Source organism: Symphalangus syndactylus, chromosome 12 (assembly GCF_028878055.3).
Source record: "Symphalangus syndactylus isolate Jambi chromosome 12, NHGRI_mSymSyn1-v2.1_pri, whole genome shotgun sequence".
NCBI classification, from domain to species: Eukaryota; Metazoa; Chordata; class Mammalia; order Primates; family Hylobatidae; genus Symphalangus; species Symphalangus syndactylus.
The window spans coordinates 143,721,568-143,741,752 of NC_072441.2; the positions used below are offsets into that span (position 1 = coordinate 143,721,568).

General features: G+C 43.8%; 1 protein-coding gene across 6 annotated transcripts in view; it reads left to right on the plus strand.

The window, feature by feature from the left end:
* CSMD2 (CUB and Sushi multiple domains 2) overlaps window positions 1–20,185 on the plus strand; it is a 645,703-nt gene that overhangs the window by 353,745 nt on the left and 271,773 nt on the right. For 5 of the 6 annotated variants that reach the window (XM_055254886.2, XM_055254887.2, XM_055254889.2 and 2 more), the window contains exon 10: window positions 3,114–3,235. The exons of the other annotated variant lie outside the window; for it this stretch is intronic. In XM_055254886.2, coding sequence (XP_055110861.1) covers window positions 3,114–3,235 — 122 coding nt within the window. The remainder of the gene's footprint in view (window positions 1–3,113; window positions 3,236–20,185) is intronic. 6 annotated transcript variants of the gene reach the window in all.

Genomic DNA, 20,185 nt, shown 5'->3' on the forward strand with positions numbered 1-20,185 from the left:
TGCATAGGAGGCAGTGGCATAGGAGGGGAAGATGGGCTTCAGTCAGGGCAGTGGTGGGAGCAGGAGGTTCCGAAAGATGTTGTAGCTACAAGTAGGATTTGTTTTCCTTAGAATTGGTAGCGGGAGGTGGTTCCAGAGGACTGTGGAAAGGGTTGGGAGGGAGGTCAATAGGAGAAGCGAGGGAAGGCAGCATGGAACAGGATGGGAATCAGATTTGGAGAGAAGATATGAGACCAGAGGCACTTGCACCGAGAGCAGTTCTCTTCTTTGGCACCAAGTTGTTTCAGTGTCAGAACTGGATGTGGGTCCAGGTTGTAGCTCCCTATGGTCCCCTGGGATACTGTTCCCATTATATGGTAATGTCCAGAGGAAAAAGGGGAGTGGCTGCAGAGCTCGGGCATGGAAGATCTCAGAGAAGTCTCTCCTGAAAGCGATCCAGAAGAGCATTTCAGGGAAAAAGGCAAATAGAGAAACAAAATGATATGTTCATTCATTTAGTGAGACATTGAGCACCTACCATTTTGCCAGCCCATCTGGGTCACTGTGATGAGCTTTCTATCTGCTGCTGGGATCCCACGGAGCTGGCTGCTCAGGGTGATGTCTGTCTGTCTGTCCACAGAACCCCTGACTTTGCCCAGATAGCAGAGGAAAAAAGTAGCTAATGCTTCATTTTGAACCTAGTTTAAGGTGCTCTATGCTATCTGTAGACTGTAATATTTTAATTAAACCCCTCTAAGCCCTTAAAGTGGTAACTGCCTTTTTGGCCTGTTCTCTCTCATTACCTTCAGCATGTTTCAACAGACTGCAAATATACCATCTAATTCTTGGAAACAAGTACAAGATAAATTGAGTCTGAAGGTGAGGGCTTTTGGCAGCAAAATCTGACTTTCTGGAAGAGGTGTAAGATGGGGCTGGTGGAGCTTTGTAAGGATTCTCTGTGGAGCTAGCGTTCTGAGTCCACAGGTCCTCTTTGCAAAGGTGGGATGGAATCAAGGCTTTGATTATCTTATTCTAATTTGTTTAGTAATGTTGCCAGTCTCAAGTGTACTTCTGGGGGAAGAAAAACCTATGTCCAGCAACTTCAGGAAAGGCAGAAAAAGGATCCTTAGCCTTGAGAGAAATCCTGGGCATAGAGAAACAGAATAGACATGGCATTGGGAGTCTGATTATCTCTTGTCCCAAAGGTTGAATATTGACCACATCCCAGGCCCTGGGCTGAACCTTCACATCCATCATCTCATATAATTTCATCCTCACCGTATCTCAATGAGGTGGTATCATTTGTCCCATTTTACAGATGAAGAAACAAAATCCGAGAGATTTTCTAACTCATCCAGACTTAAACGACCAGCAAATGGATTTAGATCCAGAGGGCTAAGTTCATAAATTTTAAAGCCTGACCTCGCTTTAACCATGCCACATTGCCATAGGGCCCAGTTGTATCAAGTGCAATCTAGGAATCTAAGTGTTTCTCAGTACAGAATGAAAGGAGCAATCATATATACACGGGGGAATGGAGTGGGGGATTCCCCTAGGACTTGTTCAAACTTGAGTCAGCAGATTCTTGAGCTCAGGATGAGGGAGGAGGAGCTCCTTCCAGCGCAGGACTAGAGTGAGAAGAAGTCTCCTCCCAGGAGGTGATGAGCTAACCAAAAGGAGGTAACAGACCTGACCCAAAAGCCCCTTGCAAATAACCCTCTGACAACACCTGCTCTGCGTGACGGTGAATGTTTTTCCACCTGCTCCCTCCACTTGCCGTGGCCCTTCAGAGAGGAGGGGCTGTGTCAGACACTTTTTTCTCCCCACACTTTTCCTGGCCCATAGTAGGCACTCAATGAATGTTGGAATGAATGAACTGAGCGCAGGAATGAGTGCATGAAATGAGAAGAGATTCATTACGTCTAGTTGCTGCAGAACCTGCTTCCCAGACCCTCCTAGGAAGGGTGTCCTGGGAAAGGTTTATCATGGCCCTTTCCACACGTGGCAAGGAGCTCGAGGATATTTGGCCCCATCAGAGGAAACTGGGTTTGACACCAATTTCATTTTATATCGTTAGGCTTGTTGAGTTTGCTCACTATTTCTTTACTGTTAGGCACTTTGCCTACAATTAGGATAAATTGCCATGTGGGCAGCATGAGAACAGGCTCTAAGAACCTTTTATTAAAATAGCTGAACACTAACATTAAAGAATGAAGTGGCTAGAACTAAGCACACATTTTTAAAGAAAGCAAATACCTAGGTACAATGTAGTACCTTAACTGTTATAAATCACTACTTAATCTAATTAGTTTAGAAGCTATTTTAAAGAGCTTAATTAGATTAAGCTGTGATTGATAACACTTTATATCTACTTGAGTAGAGCACTTCTAATTCACCTTGAATCTTTATGCTTCCAGTCAAAAGCTGGTTTCAGGGATAAGCTGAGTGTAGAGACAGATTTGGGAAGCAGTGAAATCACTCTGGGTGCCTGGCACTGAGCTGAGTCGGGGCCTTGGCATAGCTCTTGGGCACAGACATTCTGAGACCTAATGGAGTGGCTTGACAAGGATATCCTGAAATTCCTCTTCAGGAGGACTTAGGGGGTCACGGAGGAAGGAACTGAGGGGCAGGCAGAACCTGGAATGAGGTCAGACTTCTAGTTAAGCAGCATTAGGTCCACAGCAGCACTCAGCTGGTTTGGAGAATTGGAGTGCAAATTGGGAAACAGACAGGTCAGCAGAGTAAGGCGTGGGCTGCTTAGGTGTCCATAGGTGCCCGGGATCCACCTAGCCTTATGTCAACCTGACAGGTTCTAGCCCACACCCTCTTGACAAAGAGGAATTGCATGATCGTAGTGGAGTCGGGGTGTGGGGGTAAGCGGGGCATTGCAGAGGGGTCGCTTAGCCTGCCTTAGAAGTTCATCATTGCCTACAGAAGAGCAGTCACAGTGCTCCAGGCACCGTGGCTTCCCTTCAAGCCTCCCAAGAACTGTAGGGGAAGGAACCAGGAAGCCGAAGGTTATGTCCAGGGTGGGAACTGTACAGATGCAGTGTCTTCTGGGTGGGGAGTGGGAGGCAAGAAGGGGAACTGGACCTCGTCTTAATTCAAAGGCTTGTCTTTCGTCTCCTCTGCAGCCCGCATGTGTGATGCCCACCTTCGAGGCCCCTCGGGCGTCATCACCTCCCCCAATTTCCCCATTCAGTATGACAACAATGCACACTGTGTGTGGATCATCACAGCACTCAACCCCGCCAAGGTAAGGCTCTTGGGGAGCGGGGTGGTGGTCTGTGGGCAGGGCTAGATTGGGGACAGTTGGCCTACAAGATTTTTCAAACCCAGAACTTACTGGTGGTAGATTCTCTGCAGACAGTTCTTTTAAGTTGTTTTTATTAATATCAAGGGGATAAAAAGCAGATTATAAAATATAAGCAAAATATAAAGAACACCAATACAACAAACACCTGTGCAGCCATTGTCCAGCTTAAGGGGAAAAGAAAATCAGTTACCTTAGTGAGGCAGGTTCCTCACCAATCCTGTTTCATTCCGTACACCCTCAGAGGTAACCATTACCTCAATTGTGTGTTTATTATTCCTTTGCTTTTCTTTATACTTAGCACTTAAGTGTGTATCCCTAAAAATACATTGCTTAGTATGCTAACATTTGAACTTCATGTAATCATGTATGTATTCTTAATCAACCTCACTCAAAATCGTGTTCCTAAGATTTATCTAAGTTATTGTGTGTAGTTTGTACTTCTACATACATTTTTTCATGTTTACTTCCTGTTTAGTTTTTTTTCCTGTGTCCTTTGTTCTCTCTTATAAATTTTATAAGTACGTTGCCAAGATCCACAGAATAACCTGTTGGAATCTTTATTTTAATTTTATCAAAACTACAGATTAATTGGAGAAGAACTGATATCTTTTTGATACTGAGTCTTCCAGTCCATGAGTATGGTATATCTCTCTATTTGTTTAGGGTTTCTTTAATGGCTTGCAATAAACTTGTATAATTTTTTCCATTACAGATCTTATACATTTCTTAATATATTTACTCCTAAATATCTTATATTTATTGTTGCTATTATAAATCAAATCTTTTAAAATTGCACATTCTACCTATCTCTTGCTGGTGTTTAGAAATGCAATTGATTTTGCACTTTGATTTTTATATTAGCAACTATCTTGTAAAAATGTATCTGAATTCTTTGGGGTTTTCTACATGGATAGTCATCATCTGCAAAAAAATGATGGTTTTGTTTCTACTTTCCATTCCTTATGCCTTTTCTTTTTTATTTTCTTGCCTCAGTGTTCTGGCTGGAACCTCCCAGTATAACATCAAATCATTATTATGATGGTGACCCCTGTGGTCATTGTTTGATATTTAATAGAATGTTTTTTATTTCTTCACCATCAAACATCATCAAGTATGATGTTTGCTGAAGCTTATTTTTCGTTTGGAGATACTCCTTTTATAATAGAATTAGGGAATTTACTTCCTAATCCTAGTTTGCTAAGAGCTTTTATCAAGAATGGATATTGAATTTTATGAAGCATCTTCCTCTATCTATTGACACAATCATATTTTTCTCCTTTATTCTCTTAGTATAGCAAATATTGCCTTTTCTCATGTTAAACCAACCTTGCATTCTTAAAATTAACATAACTTGGTCATTTAGTATTGTCATTTTTATACATGCCTATATTTGATTTTGTTTAGTAATTTGTTTCTATTTTGTTAGTGAGCTTGGCCTGTTATTTGTTTTTTCATATTGCCTTTGCCAATTTTTGTGTCAATATATTGCCAGCCTCAGAAAATGATTTGAAGAGTACTTCCTCTCTTTCTATCCTTTGGGGTTATTAGTGGACGATTGGCATAACTTTTGCCTTGAAAGTTTAGTAGAATTTTTCAGCAAAACTATCTGGGTCTGGTGTCTCCTTTGTTTGAAGATTTTAGACTATAGACTTAATACATGTAATGGCTAGAGAATTATTTTGGTCATCTGTTTTTTTTTTTCTTGACTCCATTTTAGTAAATATTAAAATTTATTGGATATAAAGTTACACATACTATCTCTTATTATAGTTATGATACCTGCCATTGTTGTGTTTCAATTCCCTTTTGCATTTCTAATATGTATCATGTTTTAATTGGTATTGGCAGAGGTTTAACATTTGTTAGTCTTTCCAGAAAATGAATTTTTGTTTTGTTACTATTCCTTTTAATATATTTGTTTGCTAATTTATCAGTTTCTTCTCTCATCTTTATTACTTTCTTCCTTCTAACGCACTTGAGTTTATTCTGTTGTTCTTTTTCTAGCATCTTAATTTTGATGCTTTGTTCATTATTTTTCAATCTGATTTAAGCATCAGAGGCTACAAATTTCCCTCTAAGGACTACTTTGGCTACATTCCTACAGATTTTCACGGTTATTTATTTTCTGTTATAGTTTAGTTCTGAATATTTTTTAATTTACATCATTGTTTCATCTTTTAACCATGAACTATTTCGAAGTATTTTTTAATTTCCAAAGGATTTTTCTAACTGTCTCTTTCCTACTGTTTCTAAATCTTGTGGTCAGGGAACATTGATCTGTATGTGAATCATTTGAAATTTGTGCTTTTAGGACCAGAAATGATCATTTTTCACAAAGATTCTGTGTAGGCTTGAAAAAAAACCCTGCATTTTGCAGTTTTTGTTTTCTAATATGTCCATTACATCAAGTTTGTTAATTGTGTTTGTCTCTTTTATATCTTCATTGATTTTTCTTGTCTTCTTGATCAATCAACGGCAGAGGGAGGAATATTAAAATCTTCCATTATGATGGTGGATTTGCCTATTATTCTTTAAAGTTCTGTCGATTTTTGCTTCATGTATTTTGAGGCTGTGTTATTAGAGCATGAAAGTTGAAACTCAGAATTATATCTCTTCCCAGTAAATTGAACTGTTCAAAAATAATTATATAGTAACTCTCTTTATCTGTAGTAATGTTTTTAACCTTAAAGGCTTTTTCCCTCCATCCATTGCATCAGTTTTCTCTTGGTCTTTGTCTAATAAATATTTTCTATTCTCTTACTGTTAACTTTTGGACTTCCTTGTGCTTTATATGTGTTTTGTGTATAGCTGGATTTTCAAAAATCCCCTCTGACCATTTGTCTTTTAACTAAAGAATTTAGACCTTGTGAATTATACAATCATTTCTGTTCTTTGAAATTTGTCCTAAAATACTCTAGAAATAGCAATATGCCTACTTAATAAAGCCTAGCATTAAACAATAATTTTGTGTTCTTCCTGAAAAGCCAAGGATCTCAGGACACTATGACTTTAATCATTCCTTTCAATTCATACTCTGTGGTGTGTGTATATTATGTTACCTTAATTTTTTCTGAAGTTATTATTGTTATTGTTTAATAAAGCCACTTAGATTTACTCATATATATATATATATATATATATATATTTTTTTTTTTTTTTTTTTTTTTTTGAGACAGAGTCTCACTCTGTCGCCCAGGCTGGAGTGCAGCGGCGCGATCTCAGCTCGCTGCAAGCTCCGCATCCCGGGTTCACGCCATTCTCCTGCCTCAGCCTCTCCGAGTAGCTGGGAGTACAGGTGCCCACCACCACACCCAGCTAATTTTTTGTATTTTTAGTAGAGACGGGGTTTCACCGTGGTCTCGATATCCTGACCTCGTGATCCGCCCGCCTCGGCCTCCCAAAGTGCTGGGATTACAAGCGTGAGCCACCGTGCCCAGCCGATTTACTCATATATTGACCACTTATTTGTTTACCACTCCTTCTCGTATATCAGTCCTTCTCTTTGGAATATCTTTCAGTGTGAATACATGCTTTAAAATTTATTTTCTTGTCGATGATAAACTCTATTAGTTCTTGTTTGTCTTTTTAAAAAATAATTTCAACTTTTCTTTTAGATTCAGGGGGTACATGTGCAGGTTTGTTAATGGGTATATTGCATGATGCTGAGGTCGGGGTATGGATCCTGTCACCCAGTCTGAGCATAGAACCTAATGTGTAATTTTTTCTTTGTCTTAAAATGTCTGCTTACCCTTGTTCTTGAAAGAACGCTAGTATTCACTGGACATTTGATTATCAGTCGATAGTTCAATTCTGTCTGCACATGGAGATATTGTTCTGGTGTCTTCTGGGTTTCACTGTTGCTGTCAGTTTATTGTCATTGCTTTGTATAGCATCCTTCTGGCTGCTCTTACTGTCTTTTCCTATTCTTTAATGTTATGTAGTTTCACCCTTATGTGTCTAGGTGTGAATATTTTTTGTATTCATCCTGTTTAATTAAGTTTCTTGAATCTATGGATTGTATCTTTCATCAGCTTGGGAAAGTGTTCACCCATTATCTTTTCAAATGCTTCTTTTTTCTTCTTCTAGAAGCCTGACGAGATATGTTCATCTTTCTCACTCCATCATCAGTGTTTCTTAACCTCTCTCATACTTTCTGTCTTTCATTCTGTTCATTAATTCTCTGTTCAGCTGTGTCCAGCCTCTGTTAAATCCATTCACTGAAGATTTATTTTAATTTCAAATACAGTTTGTACTTTATGAAGCCCTATTTGAGTCTTTTTCAAACGTTCTTAGTCATATTGTCGTATTTTATAAATTCTTGCTCCATACTCTTATGTTTAGATCATTCTTGAATTCTTTCAATAATTAAACATACTTATTTTATATTTTGTGTCTGTTAGTGTCAATATCTGAAGTTTTTGCAAATTTGATTCTGTCTGTTTTTTCTTACCTCTTGCACTCAGAACCATGTTCCCTTCTTTGTTTTATATTGTTTGATTATGTGGTTAGAAGGGTAAATTTCCTCTCTGGTAATTCTTCGAGACCTGGGTAGAGGGTGGTTTCTTCCAGAGAGGGTTTGCATCTGCTTCTGCCTAGTGCTGGGGGCATTACCAGCCAGAAACCTCTTCATACAAAATTCTCAGTATGGAAGTTGCAAACCACCCAAGTAGTATGAAGGCTGCAAACCCATGTGAAAACTGACTTATGGTTATGAATTCTCAGTGGAAACATTTTTCTTGTCTACTCAGTGTCAAGGTCTAAGATAAACAGTCAGCCTCCAGATCCTCCCGGAGGGTGGTAGTGACAGGTGAGAAGGAAGATAGGCTCATTTCTAATTCACCCTCACACTATGGGTGCAGATTTAACTAACCCAGCTCTATCAGAAGTATCGTATTACAGTCGCCATCGTGCTGGGCCCTGAATTTTGTCTCCTGTTCCCTCTTTTCTATGAGTTGCTGAAAACCAAAGCTGTATTGACCGAATTTTTAAAAAGTACTCAAGACCAAAGCCGGCTTCATGTTCTGAATCACATTTTAGATCCCTCCATTCACTGTGTTGAATATTCCTTATTACACTAGTGTAGTCTACTCAGGCTACTGTAACAAAATACTGCCCACTAGATAGCTTAGACAACAGACATTTATTTTCTCACCATTCTGGAGGCTAGAAGTCCATGATCAAAGTGTGACTAAATTCGGTTTCTGATGAGGGCTCTCATCCTGGCTCATAGATGGCCACCTTCTCACTGTGTCCTCACGTGGCTTTTCCTCTGTGCACACACCAAGAAAGTGCTCTTTGATGCCTCCTCCCCTTCCCATAAGGACACCACTACCATGGGATTACAGCCCCACCCTTATGACCTTATTTAACCTTAATTACTTCCCTAAAAGCCCCATCTTCAAATATATTCACATTGGGGATTCAACATATGAATTCTGGGGGGTATATTATAATTCAATCCTTAACACTAACTTGGAAAAAGCTGCTTTTTTTTTTTTTTTTTTTTCCTTTTAAAATTTTACCCAACACTTCAAAATTGTTTGGTCCGGGTGCCTGGAACCACAGTGCTGGGAACACTGGAAGCAGATTTCCTCTGCACAACATTTTACAAAGAAAGATTCACATTTAATTAAATTATTTCATGATGTACCTAGTTAATGGGAAAGGACACTTCAGCCACATGGGGTGAGGGTAGAGGCTAGACCAGAAGGACTTAATACCATGAAATCATATTAAGTTGTTGACTAGAGGGCTCTTCCTTGGGCACTGTTACGATCCGTATCTCCATTTTCTTTTGAACCTGAAGGTGAGGTATCGGGGGAAGTCTAAGTAAAGTCTGAGGATTTTCTAAGAAACAATTAGATTCACCCCCAGAAGGCCTAGCCTTGGTCAGTGTGTGGAGACCGGTGACCTCCCTATGGTCACTCCCCTACATGCCTTGCAAGAGATCCCACCAGCCTGAGTTTCTAAAGATAGCACCTCTGCAGAGCACCGCTGCGAGTGTGCAGAGCGGTGTTTCTAATATCTCTGTGGGGCCTTGGTGGGCTTCAGGTAGTGCTGAGGGAGCCCAGAAAGGCTGAAGAGAACCCTATCCTGATCCAGGTGGGAGGAGAACCAGGAAATATACAATGCAACAAGGAGGGTCTAAGTGTGGAAACTCAAAGTCTGAGACTGAGGAATAGAAGCTGTCTTCTGGGCAACAGCAAGGACAGTGGATGCTGTGTTCCTAACCCTGTTCATGGAACTGGCCTACAGGTGAGATACAGGTGTGTCCAAGGACTGCCTATCCACTCACCTTCAGACATCTGCTTCAGCAAAAAGCACAGTCTGTAAGCTCACAGTATGTTTTATGAGATGAGCATTCATTCACTCATTGACGTAGATATGGCCTCTGCCCTTGAGGAGTGTGCACATAAGAGTGAAGAGCAGGTCTGAACAAATAAAACAAAAAAAGAGTGCAGGTAAGTCCTGATGGGGGCATGTCCAGAGTGCTATGGGAAAACTCAGGGAAGAGCTGCTAACTGGGAGATAAGGGAAGTTTTCACAAAGGAAGTGACATGTCAGCAGGGTCTTGAAGAATGAGTAGGCTTGGAAATCAGTATCTCAGGGAGGACACGTAGGCAAAGGCACTGAGGTTTGGAACAGCCCCTTAGAACTGGAAGTAATTCAACATGCCTGGATGCAGGTAAGGACAGAATGGTAAGCAGGATTCAGATCATGGTGAGCCCACATGCTCGGCCCGGAAGTTTGGGTTTTATCTCAAAACACAGATTGCTAAGCCTAGCAGTGTTAGGCTGTTGTTAACAACAATAATAGCTCTTATTGTATGCCTGTCCCATGACAAGCTCTAAGCTAAGCTCTCTCTATATGAATTATTTTATTTCATTCGCTTAATAGGACAATGAATTTGATTTTAATATACCTATTTGGTAGATAAAGAAACTGAATCATGGAAAAGTTAAAGGTTAGGAAGCAGCTGCAGCACGGAGCCAGTAAGTGGCAGAACTGGGATTTAAACCCTATCTTTCTAGCTCCAAAGCCCATGCACTTAACATAGCTGGGCTGTGCTGCTGGATGGAACAAGGTCTCAGAGTGGATGAAAGGGGCTGGGCTTGACCTCAATGGGATGAGCCTGGAAGGATGAGGATCACTCTATCTCCTGAACTAAAGCAATAGCATTACTCTAGCAGCAATGGAGAAGTTTAGAGGTGGATACTGGAAGGAGAAGGACCAGTTAGGAGGATGAAGCAGTTACCTAAGTAGGAAAAATGGGGGCGTCCACCAAGGCTTTGGAAATGTGGAGGGGAAAACAGGTGAGAGAGATTTAGGAGATAGAGTGGGACTTGGTAGCTGATTGGATGTGGGAGCTGAGGGAGGAAGAGAGGTCTTATTCAATATTGTATCCCAAGTGACCAGCATGTTTCCAGGCACATAGTAGGTACTCAGCCTATATTTATTCCATGAACAGATGAAAGATGACTTAGTGCTTTCTGGCTTGGTCCAGTGGGAGAGTTAAAAAGGAAATACAGATGGAGGAACATGCTTTGCAGGGGTCAGGAGGGAAACAGTGCATTTGGAATGTCTGTGGTTCATTCAGTGTCATTTGGATATACTGGATGGAAACTCTGGGTAAATCTGAGTTTAAGAGAGAGGTTTGGGTGTTATCTCAGCACGTGAGTGAGAATAGAAGCTTAAGGAATGGACAACATTTCTTGGAAAGACTGAAGAGAATAAGAAAATTCAGAATGGATCTGAGAATACCATCGTGACAGGAGAAAGAGCAAAATCCAGTGAAAGAGCAGAGAAGGAGCAGTCTGAGAGGCGGGAGGAGAATCGTGATGCAAACGCAGGAAGAGTTTCCAACTAGGGCATGTCTGATCGTGGCAACGATGACAAATGTCTTGCTGGAAAAGTGCTAGAAGGAGACCATTGGCTTTGTCCTTGGATGAAGACTTTGCGGTGAAGCTCCACGGGCATCAACAGACAGCAGTGGGGTGGGAAGCAAATGGATGGGAGGTGAGGCTGTGGAGGCCAGGATGGACAGTAGCCTGCGAGGGACGTAGGATAGAGAGAAAGTTTGGGGTTACTTTGGGGCATGTGTTTAAAATATTGGAACTGGAGTATGTTTGTAGGCTTAGGAAAAAATAAGCAAAGAGGGAGAGAGTGAAGGTATAAAAGAAGAGGGATGGTGACAGAAGGGAGATTCTGGAGTGAGAGGGCCATGGGATTGAGAATGCAGGGCTCCCTTTACAAGGAGCAGAGGGAGAAAGATGCTGTTGTGAGAAGGGGCTGAAAAGTTTGCTTGTGGGAGTGTAAGAGGGACATGTGTCCCCTTGGTCTCTTTGTAGTCATGGAATGATTGTGATGCATCCCCAGCACCTGCACAGGAGGATCCTTCCTAGAATTCCATCTCCCTTGTAAGACCTCTGCTACCTGGGCTTGGCAAGGAGCTAGGAATGTCCCAGGGACTGGGGCCCTCCAAGGGCAATGAGAAGGCCCAAAGAGAGAAGCAAAGATGCTATGGTGTGGGAATGGCCAAGAATCTACATCAAGACACCAGCATTAACTGAGCATCTATGGGCTGTGCACCTCTGCACTGTGGGAACAAGAAGAACTTACAGTCTTATTGGAGAGGCAAGTTAAGGATATGTCTGTACTCCCTAAACTAGTAGTAAGGCAAATAAAAACACCCCAGTGCATCCTCCTGGAAACTTCATAGATTCAAGGAACAAAGGAAAGAAGCCTCAGAGCAAGCGATGCAGGCCTACTCCACATGCAGCCTCCATGCCCTCCCTTCAACTGGGATGTCCTTGGGCAATGTTAACCTCACCTTGGGCATTTGGGTTATCTCAGTCCTTATAATATTAATCTAACATTAATTAACATCTACCTACAATAATTTTTCCCAAATTTCATCAGAAATGCCTTGGAGACATTTTAAAGCCACAGATTCCCAAGCTCTTTTCCCCAAAGATCTGATTCAGTGGGTCTAGGGTAGGTACCAGAACTTATTTTTTTTTTTTTTATTATTATACTTTAGGTTTTAGGGTACATGTGCACAATGTACAGGTTTGTTACATATGTATCTATGTGCCATGTTGATTTCCTGCACCCATTAACTCGTCATTTAGCATTAGGTATATCTCCTAATGCTGTCCCTCCCCCCTCCCCCCACCCGATTACTGGGTATATACCCAAAGGACTATAAATCATGCTGCTATAAAGACACATGCACACGTATGTTTATTGCGGCACTATTCGCAATAGCAAAGACTTGGAACCAACCCAAATGTCCGACAACGATAGACTGGGTTAAGAAAATGTGGCACATATACACCATGGAATACTATGCAGCCATAAAAAATGATGAGTTCATGTCCTTTGTAGGGACATGGATGAAACTGGAAAACATCATTCTCAGAACTTATTTTTAAAGAGCACCCTGGTGGTTCTGACCAGCTAAACTTCTGTCAACAGTGCAACTCCTTCTCACAGCAAAGAACACGGTGACCACCCCCGCCCCACCCCATCTCTCCCTTTGGGCAGCTCCAGCTTCAGCCACACTGAACTCAGGTTCACAGACACATCTGGCCCTTTAAGACCTGGGCACACCTGTTCCCAGTGTGCCTTCCCTTCTCCTCCAGGCAAATTCCTATCCCTCTTTGAGACGCAGTCCAAACAACCTGTCTTCTGAGAAGCCTTCCTAACTTCATCACGTGTTGCTCCTTCCTGTTCCTACAGCACTTTTTGTTTTCTTGCATTTAGAATCTATTTCCCCCGTCGCTCCTGAGCATCCTGAAAGCAGGAATAGCACTTTGTTGATTTCTTCCGCAGTTAGCACAGTGCTGGGCATAGAGAAGCAGCTCAGCGATGTTGGAACATGTGAGTGATCATTGGAGGAGGAGCCCCTCCGGGATGGTTCTGCCCATATCGGGCTTGAGATTCAGGCCTTCTTCCTCCAGGGCCGCCTCTTGGTAGGTCCCTTCAGGTCAGCCTCGTGGAAAAACAAAGCCGTAGACAGGACTGAAACCCAGACCTGCCTCGATGCCCCCTACCGACACACATCTGTCTTTCATTTGCAGCTTCTCAGTATGAACACAAAACATTTGATCCAATTTGCACATGAGCCTCACTTGATTTGATCAGGATAGTTAATCCACCTTTGCTAGAAAAGAATGAAAAGCGAGACAGGAGAGAGACAGAGAGTGAGGATGGGAGGGAGAGGGAGGGGACATGGAAGGAAGAGGGAAAGGAAAGCTCATTATATGAATTTCAAAGCCAAAGATAACAGCGTTTTGATTATTCCCTCCTTGGGGATTATCACTGTCACTCTTTTGTAGACCTGAAGAACTGAGAAATAATTCTCCAGGCAGGTGATCAGCAGCTAGTGCAAATGTCAGGGACATACTCGTTGGCCCATTTGTTCACTCACTTATTCATTCAGCAAACATTTACTCACACCCTCTCTGTGCCAGGCCCTGTGCAAGATGCCTGCGATCAGAGGTTGCCTTGTGCCTCCACAGCCCCTCTCACGTCTGGGGGACCCTTTAGTAGCCTCCTCAAGTCCAAAGCCTCATTCCTTTCCCTTTTACAGCTGTCTCCAAATCATGTGCTGGCACTTCCCCTCGCCCAGATCTGCCTGTGGCCATGTGGTATCCCCACACACCTTCTCTGTTGCTGAAGACAAACCCTGCCCCCTTGATAGCCAGGATTTTGTGCCCCTCCTGTCTCCCATCCATGCTTCCCTGGTTTGAGCCCTCATCACACCGTGTTGCAGTCTGTGTACTCAGGGTCTGCTGTGAAGCTTTCTAGAAACTTTGAGGTCTCTATGGGCAGCGGCCATGTTATCTTGCCTGACGATGCCCCTCCAAAGCCCAGCACTTGGCAAATGTGTAACTGTTGAATGAATCAGTGAATAAATGAATCAGTCAATCGATAAGTGAATGAGTCAGTGAATGAGTCGAAGGACTTACTGCTCTCAGAACCACCAAAATGAAACCTGAGGTAGTGACCAAAGTTCCAGAACGTCTGACCCGTCTTAGTCCCTGCTGGAGGCCTCTGTCCTTGAACTCCTGGGAGTTCAGGTCTTCAGCCTTCCCACTGGCCTCCCCTCCTCCTCACCCCAGGAGTTAATTCTCTAGCTCCTCCCTAGGGCCTCAGCAAGACCCTGGAAGGAATCACGGTTCAAGCTGTGCCCAGGAAAAGTGAGTTCCCTTCCTTTCGTGGAACTAATAGTTACACTGGCAGCAACATTGTAAACTGAGGCTGGGTGGGCCAAGGTCAGCCCTCAGGAGCTCAAAGAAATGCTCTGAGGAGAAATATGGGAGGTAAGGCTGGAGCACAGCGTTGTTGCAGGGCCTCTAGCTGACCAGGAAGTGGCAGGGGCAGGCCTTGCAAAGCCCACAGTTTTCAAGCCAAGCTGCTGAACTCTATCCTGCAGTTTCAAGAGTTGGTAAACTCTTCTGTAGTGACGAACACCTGTCTTCAGAACCTGTAGCCATTAGGTGGTAATTGACTGGGAGGTGCAGAAAATTCCTCTGCAGACGCTTAAACAACACACCGTTTATTTTCTCCACATACCAAAAGTCCAGAGGCAGAAAGTCCAGGGCTGGCTTGGTGGTTCCCTCCGGGTCTCATGCTTCTTGTATTTTTCCCTCTGCTGCTTTTCCTGTGACGCTCATCCTCATGATCACAAGAAGGCTGCTCCCTCTCTGTCCTCACATCTGTATTCCAGGAAAAGCAAGGAGAAGGATGAGGAAATGGTCTGAGGACTCCTCAACCCATGTCTCATTGCCCAGAGCTCTGTCACATAGCCATCTTTAGCTCCGAGGTTGGCAAGATACATACATTGCCACACTCCCAATAAAGTTGGGGTTCTGTTAGGGAGAAATAAATGGAGGAAGAGACATTAAGTAACCCACTATCCGTGGTGTTCACAGCATCCCAAATTATGAACTAGATTAAAATGGAGCTGTTTCGGTTTAAGCAGAGGCTTCCCCCCTCTGGCTCCTCTTCCACACTTGTGGGTTGGCCCTGGAGTACCTTTATGGAACCCTGGGGTACCCGGGAGCCCGGTTTGAAAACCATTGCTCTAGGGAAGCCATCAGCAAACTTTTTCTGTAAAGAGCTAGACAATAAATATTTTAGGCTTTAAAGTCCATGTACGGTCTCTGTTGCATATTCTTTTTTTTTTTTTTTTTTTTTTTTTGAGACGGAGTCTCGCTCTGTCGCCCAGGCTGGAGTGCAGTGGCACTACAAGCTCTGCCTCCTGGGTTCACGCCATTCTCCTGCCTCAGCCTCTCCGAGTAGTTGGGATTACAGGCGCCCGCCACCATGCCCGGCTAATTTTTTTGTATTTTTAGTAGAGACGGGGCTTCACCGTGTCTCGATCTCCTGACCTCGTGATCCGCCGGCCTCGGCCCCCCAAACTGTTGGGATTACAAGCATGAGCCACCGTGCCCGGCCTGCATATTCTTCTATGTTGTATGTAGGTTTTGTTTTTTCACTCACTGAAAGTGTAAAAAATCATTCTTAAAACTAAAGTCCACAGGTCCACATATAAAAATAGGCTATAGGACAGATTTGGTCTGAGAGCTAGTTTTCCAACCCCTGCTGTAGGAGATAGGGAGGCGCTAAGGGCATTCAGTACAGAGTGAAGGATGGGCGGCAGAGACAGACAGCCCAGCTAGGAGAGTGTTGTAGCAAAGCAGTCCTTAAACTAAACAGCCTCAGTCTACTTCTCCCGGGACTCTAGCTTCCCACAAAACTCCCCTGAGCTGGCAGATCCTCTGCAGCTTTGTGCAGGCATTGGGCACAGGCTGGCAGCACCCGGAGTCCTGTCTTTTGGCTGATCCTGGACAGCACGTGGCAAGGGGAGAATGTTCTCCAGGGCCTCCAGTGGGTGTCCTCCAGGGTCCCACTCCATCCCCCATGATTCTCAGGACAAGGTGGCTGTGACACCCCCTAATTTCTCCTCATGCTCTTGGACCCTGCATCAGCCTCCCCCTGGTCTCTCTGCCTCCAATCCTCCCTTCACACTGAATTATAGCTTCCCATCGACTTGACCATGAAGTCCAGACTGTCTGCTCTGGCTGCGGGTAAAATCACCTGCAGACTCAGCCAGGCTCTTCTTCCTGTCCCACTCTCCTTGGCCCTTCACTGCTCACAATGTAGCCTGGGCTGATCCCACACACACCCTTCTCCATCCCGCCAGGCCCAGACCCACCTCCTCCATGGACCCCCTTCCATCTCTCTCCTCTTTGCACTCCTCCAGCACTCACCATCGGCACCATGTCCATGGCATTTAGATTCTGCTCTAAATTGTCAGGCAAGCAAGATAACTTATGGGAAGCAGCTAGCTCTGGGCTTGGCACATGGCAGGTGCTCAGCAATTATGTCCTGGATGATGGGTTTGTTTATTCATTTATCTAATGGGTTTAAATTGGGTGTCTGAGCTGTATACAAATGTGCCTCTTTGATCATGCCTATTTCATGTGCTGCCATTTCTCCTGCCTCCGAAAGGCGCTTTGTGAGCTTGATTGATCTGCATGTTAGTTAATGAGTCATTATAAGAGCCTGTCTTTAAACAAAGGCCAAAGCAGAGAAGGAAAAAAAGAAAAGAAAAAAAGAGAGTGCTAGTACATTGTGCACTAGAGGCTCATCCTGAAACTGCAGCATTGTGTATGTTGAACAGTCTTCTTGTGTAATTAGCTCCTGCATCAGGGTCGGCACTCTGAAATGTGGTTCACATCAATGGCAGCTCTAACCAGTGATGTAAATCATTTTATAGCTCTGGGTTCTGGCCTTCAAAGCAATATTTTCCATTATAGGCATAATAATCATACACTCCCTTTTTGGAGGTGGCTGGGTGAGCAGTGTCCTCTGCCCCAGGGCTGGCTGGAAGGGGCTGATATGATGAGAATATGCAGCCAGGCCCCTCAGTCCCTGCAGAGCCCAGGCCCTTCCTCCAGCAGAAGACTCTACCTGCCTTGTGGTGTTTTATATGCAGCAGCTGTTTCCTGACCCCCTGCTGGGACCCAGAAAAAAAGAATTCAAGGAAAGTGTGAGAGAAAACAGAGGCTGAAGTCATGCTTCCTACCCTGTGGGCCTGTGACCTTGTTGGAACACCATGAGGCAGTAGAGCAGAGTGACAAAGAGCCTGGCCTCTGACTGCCTGGTGGGAGTCCCAGCTCTACCACTTACCTGTGTGACCCCAGGCAAGTTGCCTAAATTCTGTGCCTAGCCTGTCCCATTTGTGAAACGGAGGTACTCAAAGTAGCTATTGTGCTGTATTGGGGGAACCCGCCCCTAATATTTAACATCAGTTCTTCCTGTTTTCCATATGTGTTGGCTGGCTGAGAAATAAAGAGAAAGAGTACAAAGAGAGGAATTTTACAGCTGGGCCTCCGGGGATGACATCACATATCAGTAGGACTGTGATGCCCACCTGAACCTTAAAGCCAGCAAGTTTTATTAAGGATTTCAAAAGGGGAGGGGATACAAGAACAGGGAGCAGGTCACAAGATCACATGCTTCAAAGGGCAAAAAGGAGAGCAAAGATCACATGCTTCTGAGGAAACAGGACAAGGGCAAATTCAGAACTACTGATAAGGATCTATGTTCAGCTGTGCAGGTATTGTCTTGATAAACATCTTAAACAACAGAAAACAGAGTTCGAGAGCAGAGAACCGTTCTGACCTCAAATTTACCAGGGTGGGGTTTTTTCCCCACCCTAATAAGCCTGAGGGTACTGCAGGAGACCAGGGCTTATTTCAGTCCTTATCTCAACCGCATAAGACAGACACTCCCAGAGTGGCTGTTTATAGAGCTCCCCCCAGAAATGCATTCCTTTCCCAGGGTCTTAATTATTAATATTCCTTGTTAGGAAAAGAATTTAGCAGTATCTTCCCTACTTGCACATCCATTTATAGGCTCTCTGCAAGAAGAAGAATATGGCTGTATTCTGCCCGACCCCGCAGGCAGACAACCTTATGGTTGTCTTCCCTTGTTCCCTGAAAATTGCTGTTATTCTGTTCTTTTTCAAGGTGCACTGATTTCATATTGTTCAAACACACATGTTTTACAATCAATTTGTACAGTTAACACAATAGCGGTCCTGAGGTGACGTACATTCTCTGCTTACAAAGATAACAGGTTTAAGAGATTAAAGTAAAGACAGGCATAAGAAATTATAAAAGTATTAATTTTGGGAACTGATAAATGTCCATATTAAAATGAAATCTTCACAATTTACATTCAGAGATTGAAGTAAAGACAGGCGTAAGAAATTATAAAAGTATTATTTGGGAACTGATATATGTCCATATTAAAATGAAATCTTCACAATTTATGTTCCTCTGCCGTGGCTCCAGCTGGTCCCTCCATTCAGGGTCCCTGACTTCCCGCAACAGTGCTGCGTTTCTCATGAGTTGATATGTGTAAAGTGTTCGGAACAGAATTGAGCACATTTTGGTATCAGCTCTTGGAGTGATGAAGTCTCATAAGAGAAGATGATCACAGACTATGATTGTCTTGAAGAATTTCCTAGACCAGGGATCAGCAATCTACAGCCTACAGGCCAAATACAGCTCTTTGCTTGTTTTGTAAATAAAATTTTATTGGAACACAGCCACACCCATTCGTGTACATGTTGTGTATGGCTATGTTCATGCTACATCAACAGAGCTGAATATCTGTGACACGGATCACATGACACACAAAGGTGGAAATATTTACTGTCTGTCCCTTTACAGAAAAAGTTTGCCAACCTTTGTTCTAGATGGTAACCACTGTGAGGGGTCTGAGAGCCTAGCAATCCATCCATGCTAGAGAAGCAGGAAAGGTTTGGAAAATGTTCTCGCAGTCTACATTTTGTCAGCCCCTGGCATGGGCCTGGCCCACCGACAGGAACTGGTACAGAGGCAGTGAGGCCTGACCCCTGCCCTCCAGGAGTTCATGGTGTAGTGGAGGAATAAGTGAACAGACCCATCACAGTCCAGCAGGTAAGTGCTAAAACAGACGAGAGGAAGGGGCTGAGCAGGGGCTGCTCCCCTTGTCAAGGTTAGTCAGAGAGAACTGAGACAAGTCAGGCTCACGGATGAGGAGAAATATGCTAGGGCAGTGATAGGGAGCGGGAAGAACCTGTGTAAGTCAGGTCATGGATAGGCTGCCCTGGTGTGAATGCCCAGGACTTCAAGTGGCCACACAGGCTGTGCAGTGGAGGGCAGTCAGCAGGGAGCAGGTGCAGAGATGCCCTCCTTGTGTTTCATGCTAGGAAATGAGACTCCAGGAAATGTTCTGTAAAGCAGGAGTGTGGAATGTGAGAGAGAGGTAGGAGATCCCAGCCTGATGAAATGATCCCATGATGATGCCAACAGGGAACATTCTGGATAGGAAACCCAGAAGAGCCAAGGAGTCCCCACTCACTATTGACAAATCCCATCTCCTCTTTAATAACTTGCTCCAAACACTGATTGCTACAGGCTCACATCCCACCTCACCTAGACCTTGCTGCAGGCTCACAACCCACCTCACCTAGACCTTGCTGCAGGCTCACATCCCACCTCACCTAGACCTTGCTGCAGGCTCACATCCCACCTCACCTAGACCTTGCTGCAGGCTCACAACCCACCTCACCTAGAACTTCCTGCAGGTCCACATCCCACCTCACCTAGACCTTGCTGCGGGCTCACATCCCGCCTCACCTAGACCTTGCTATGGGCTCACATCCCGCCTCACCTAGACCTTGCTGCAGGCCCACATCCCACCTCACCTAGACCTTGCTACGAATTGGGCTCCTGGCTTTCAACTCTCCCTCAATGCTCCTGCTCCTAGAACAAAAATCTCATGTCATGCCTTTACTGCCAACGCTTCCATAACTCCCCATTGACT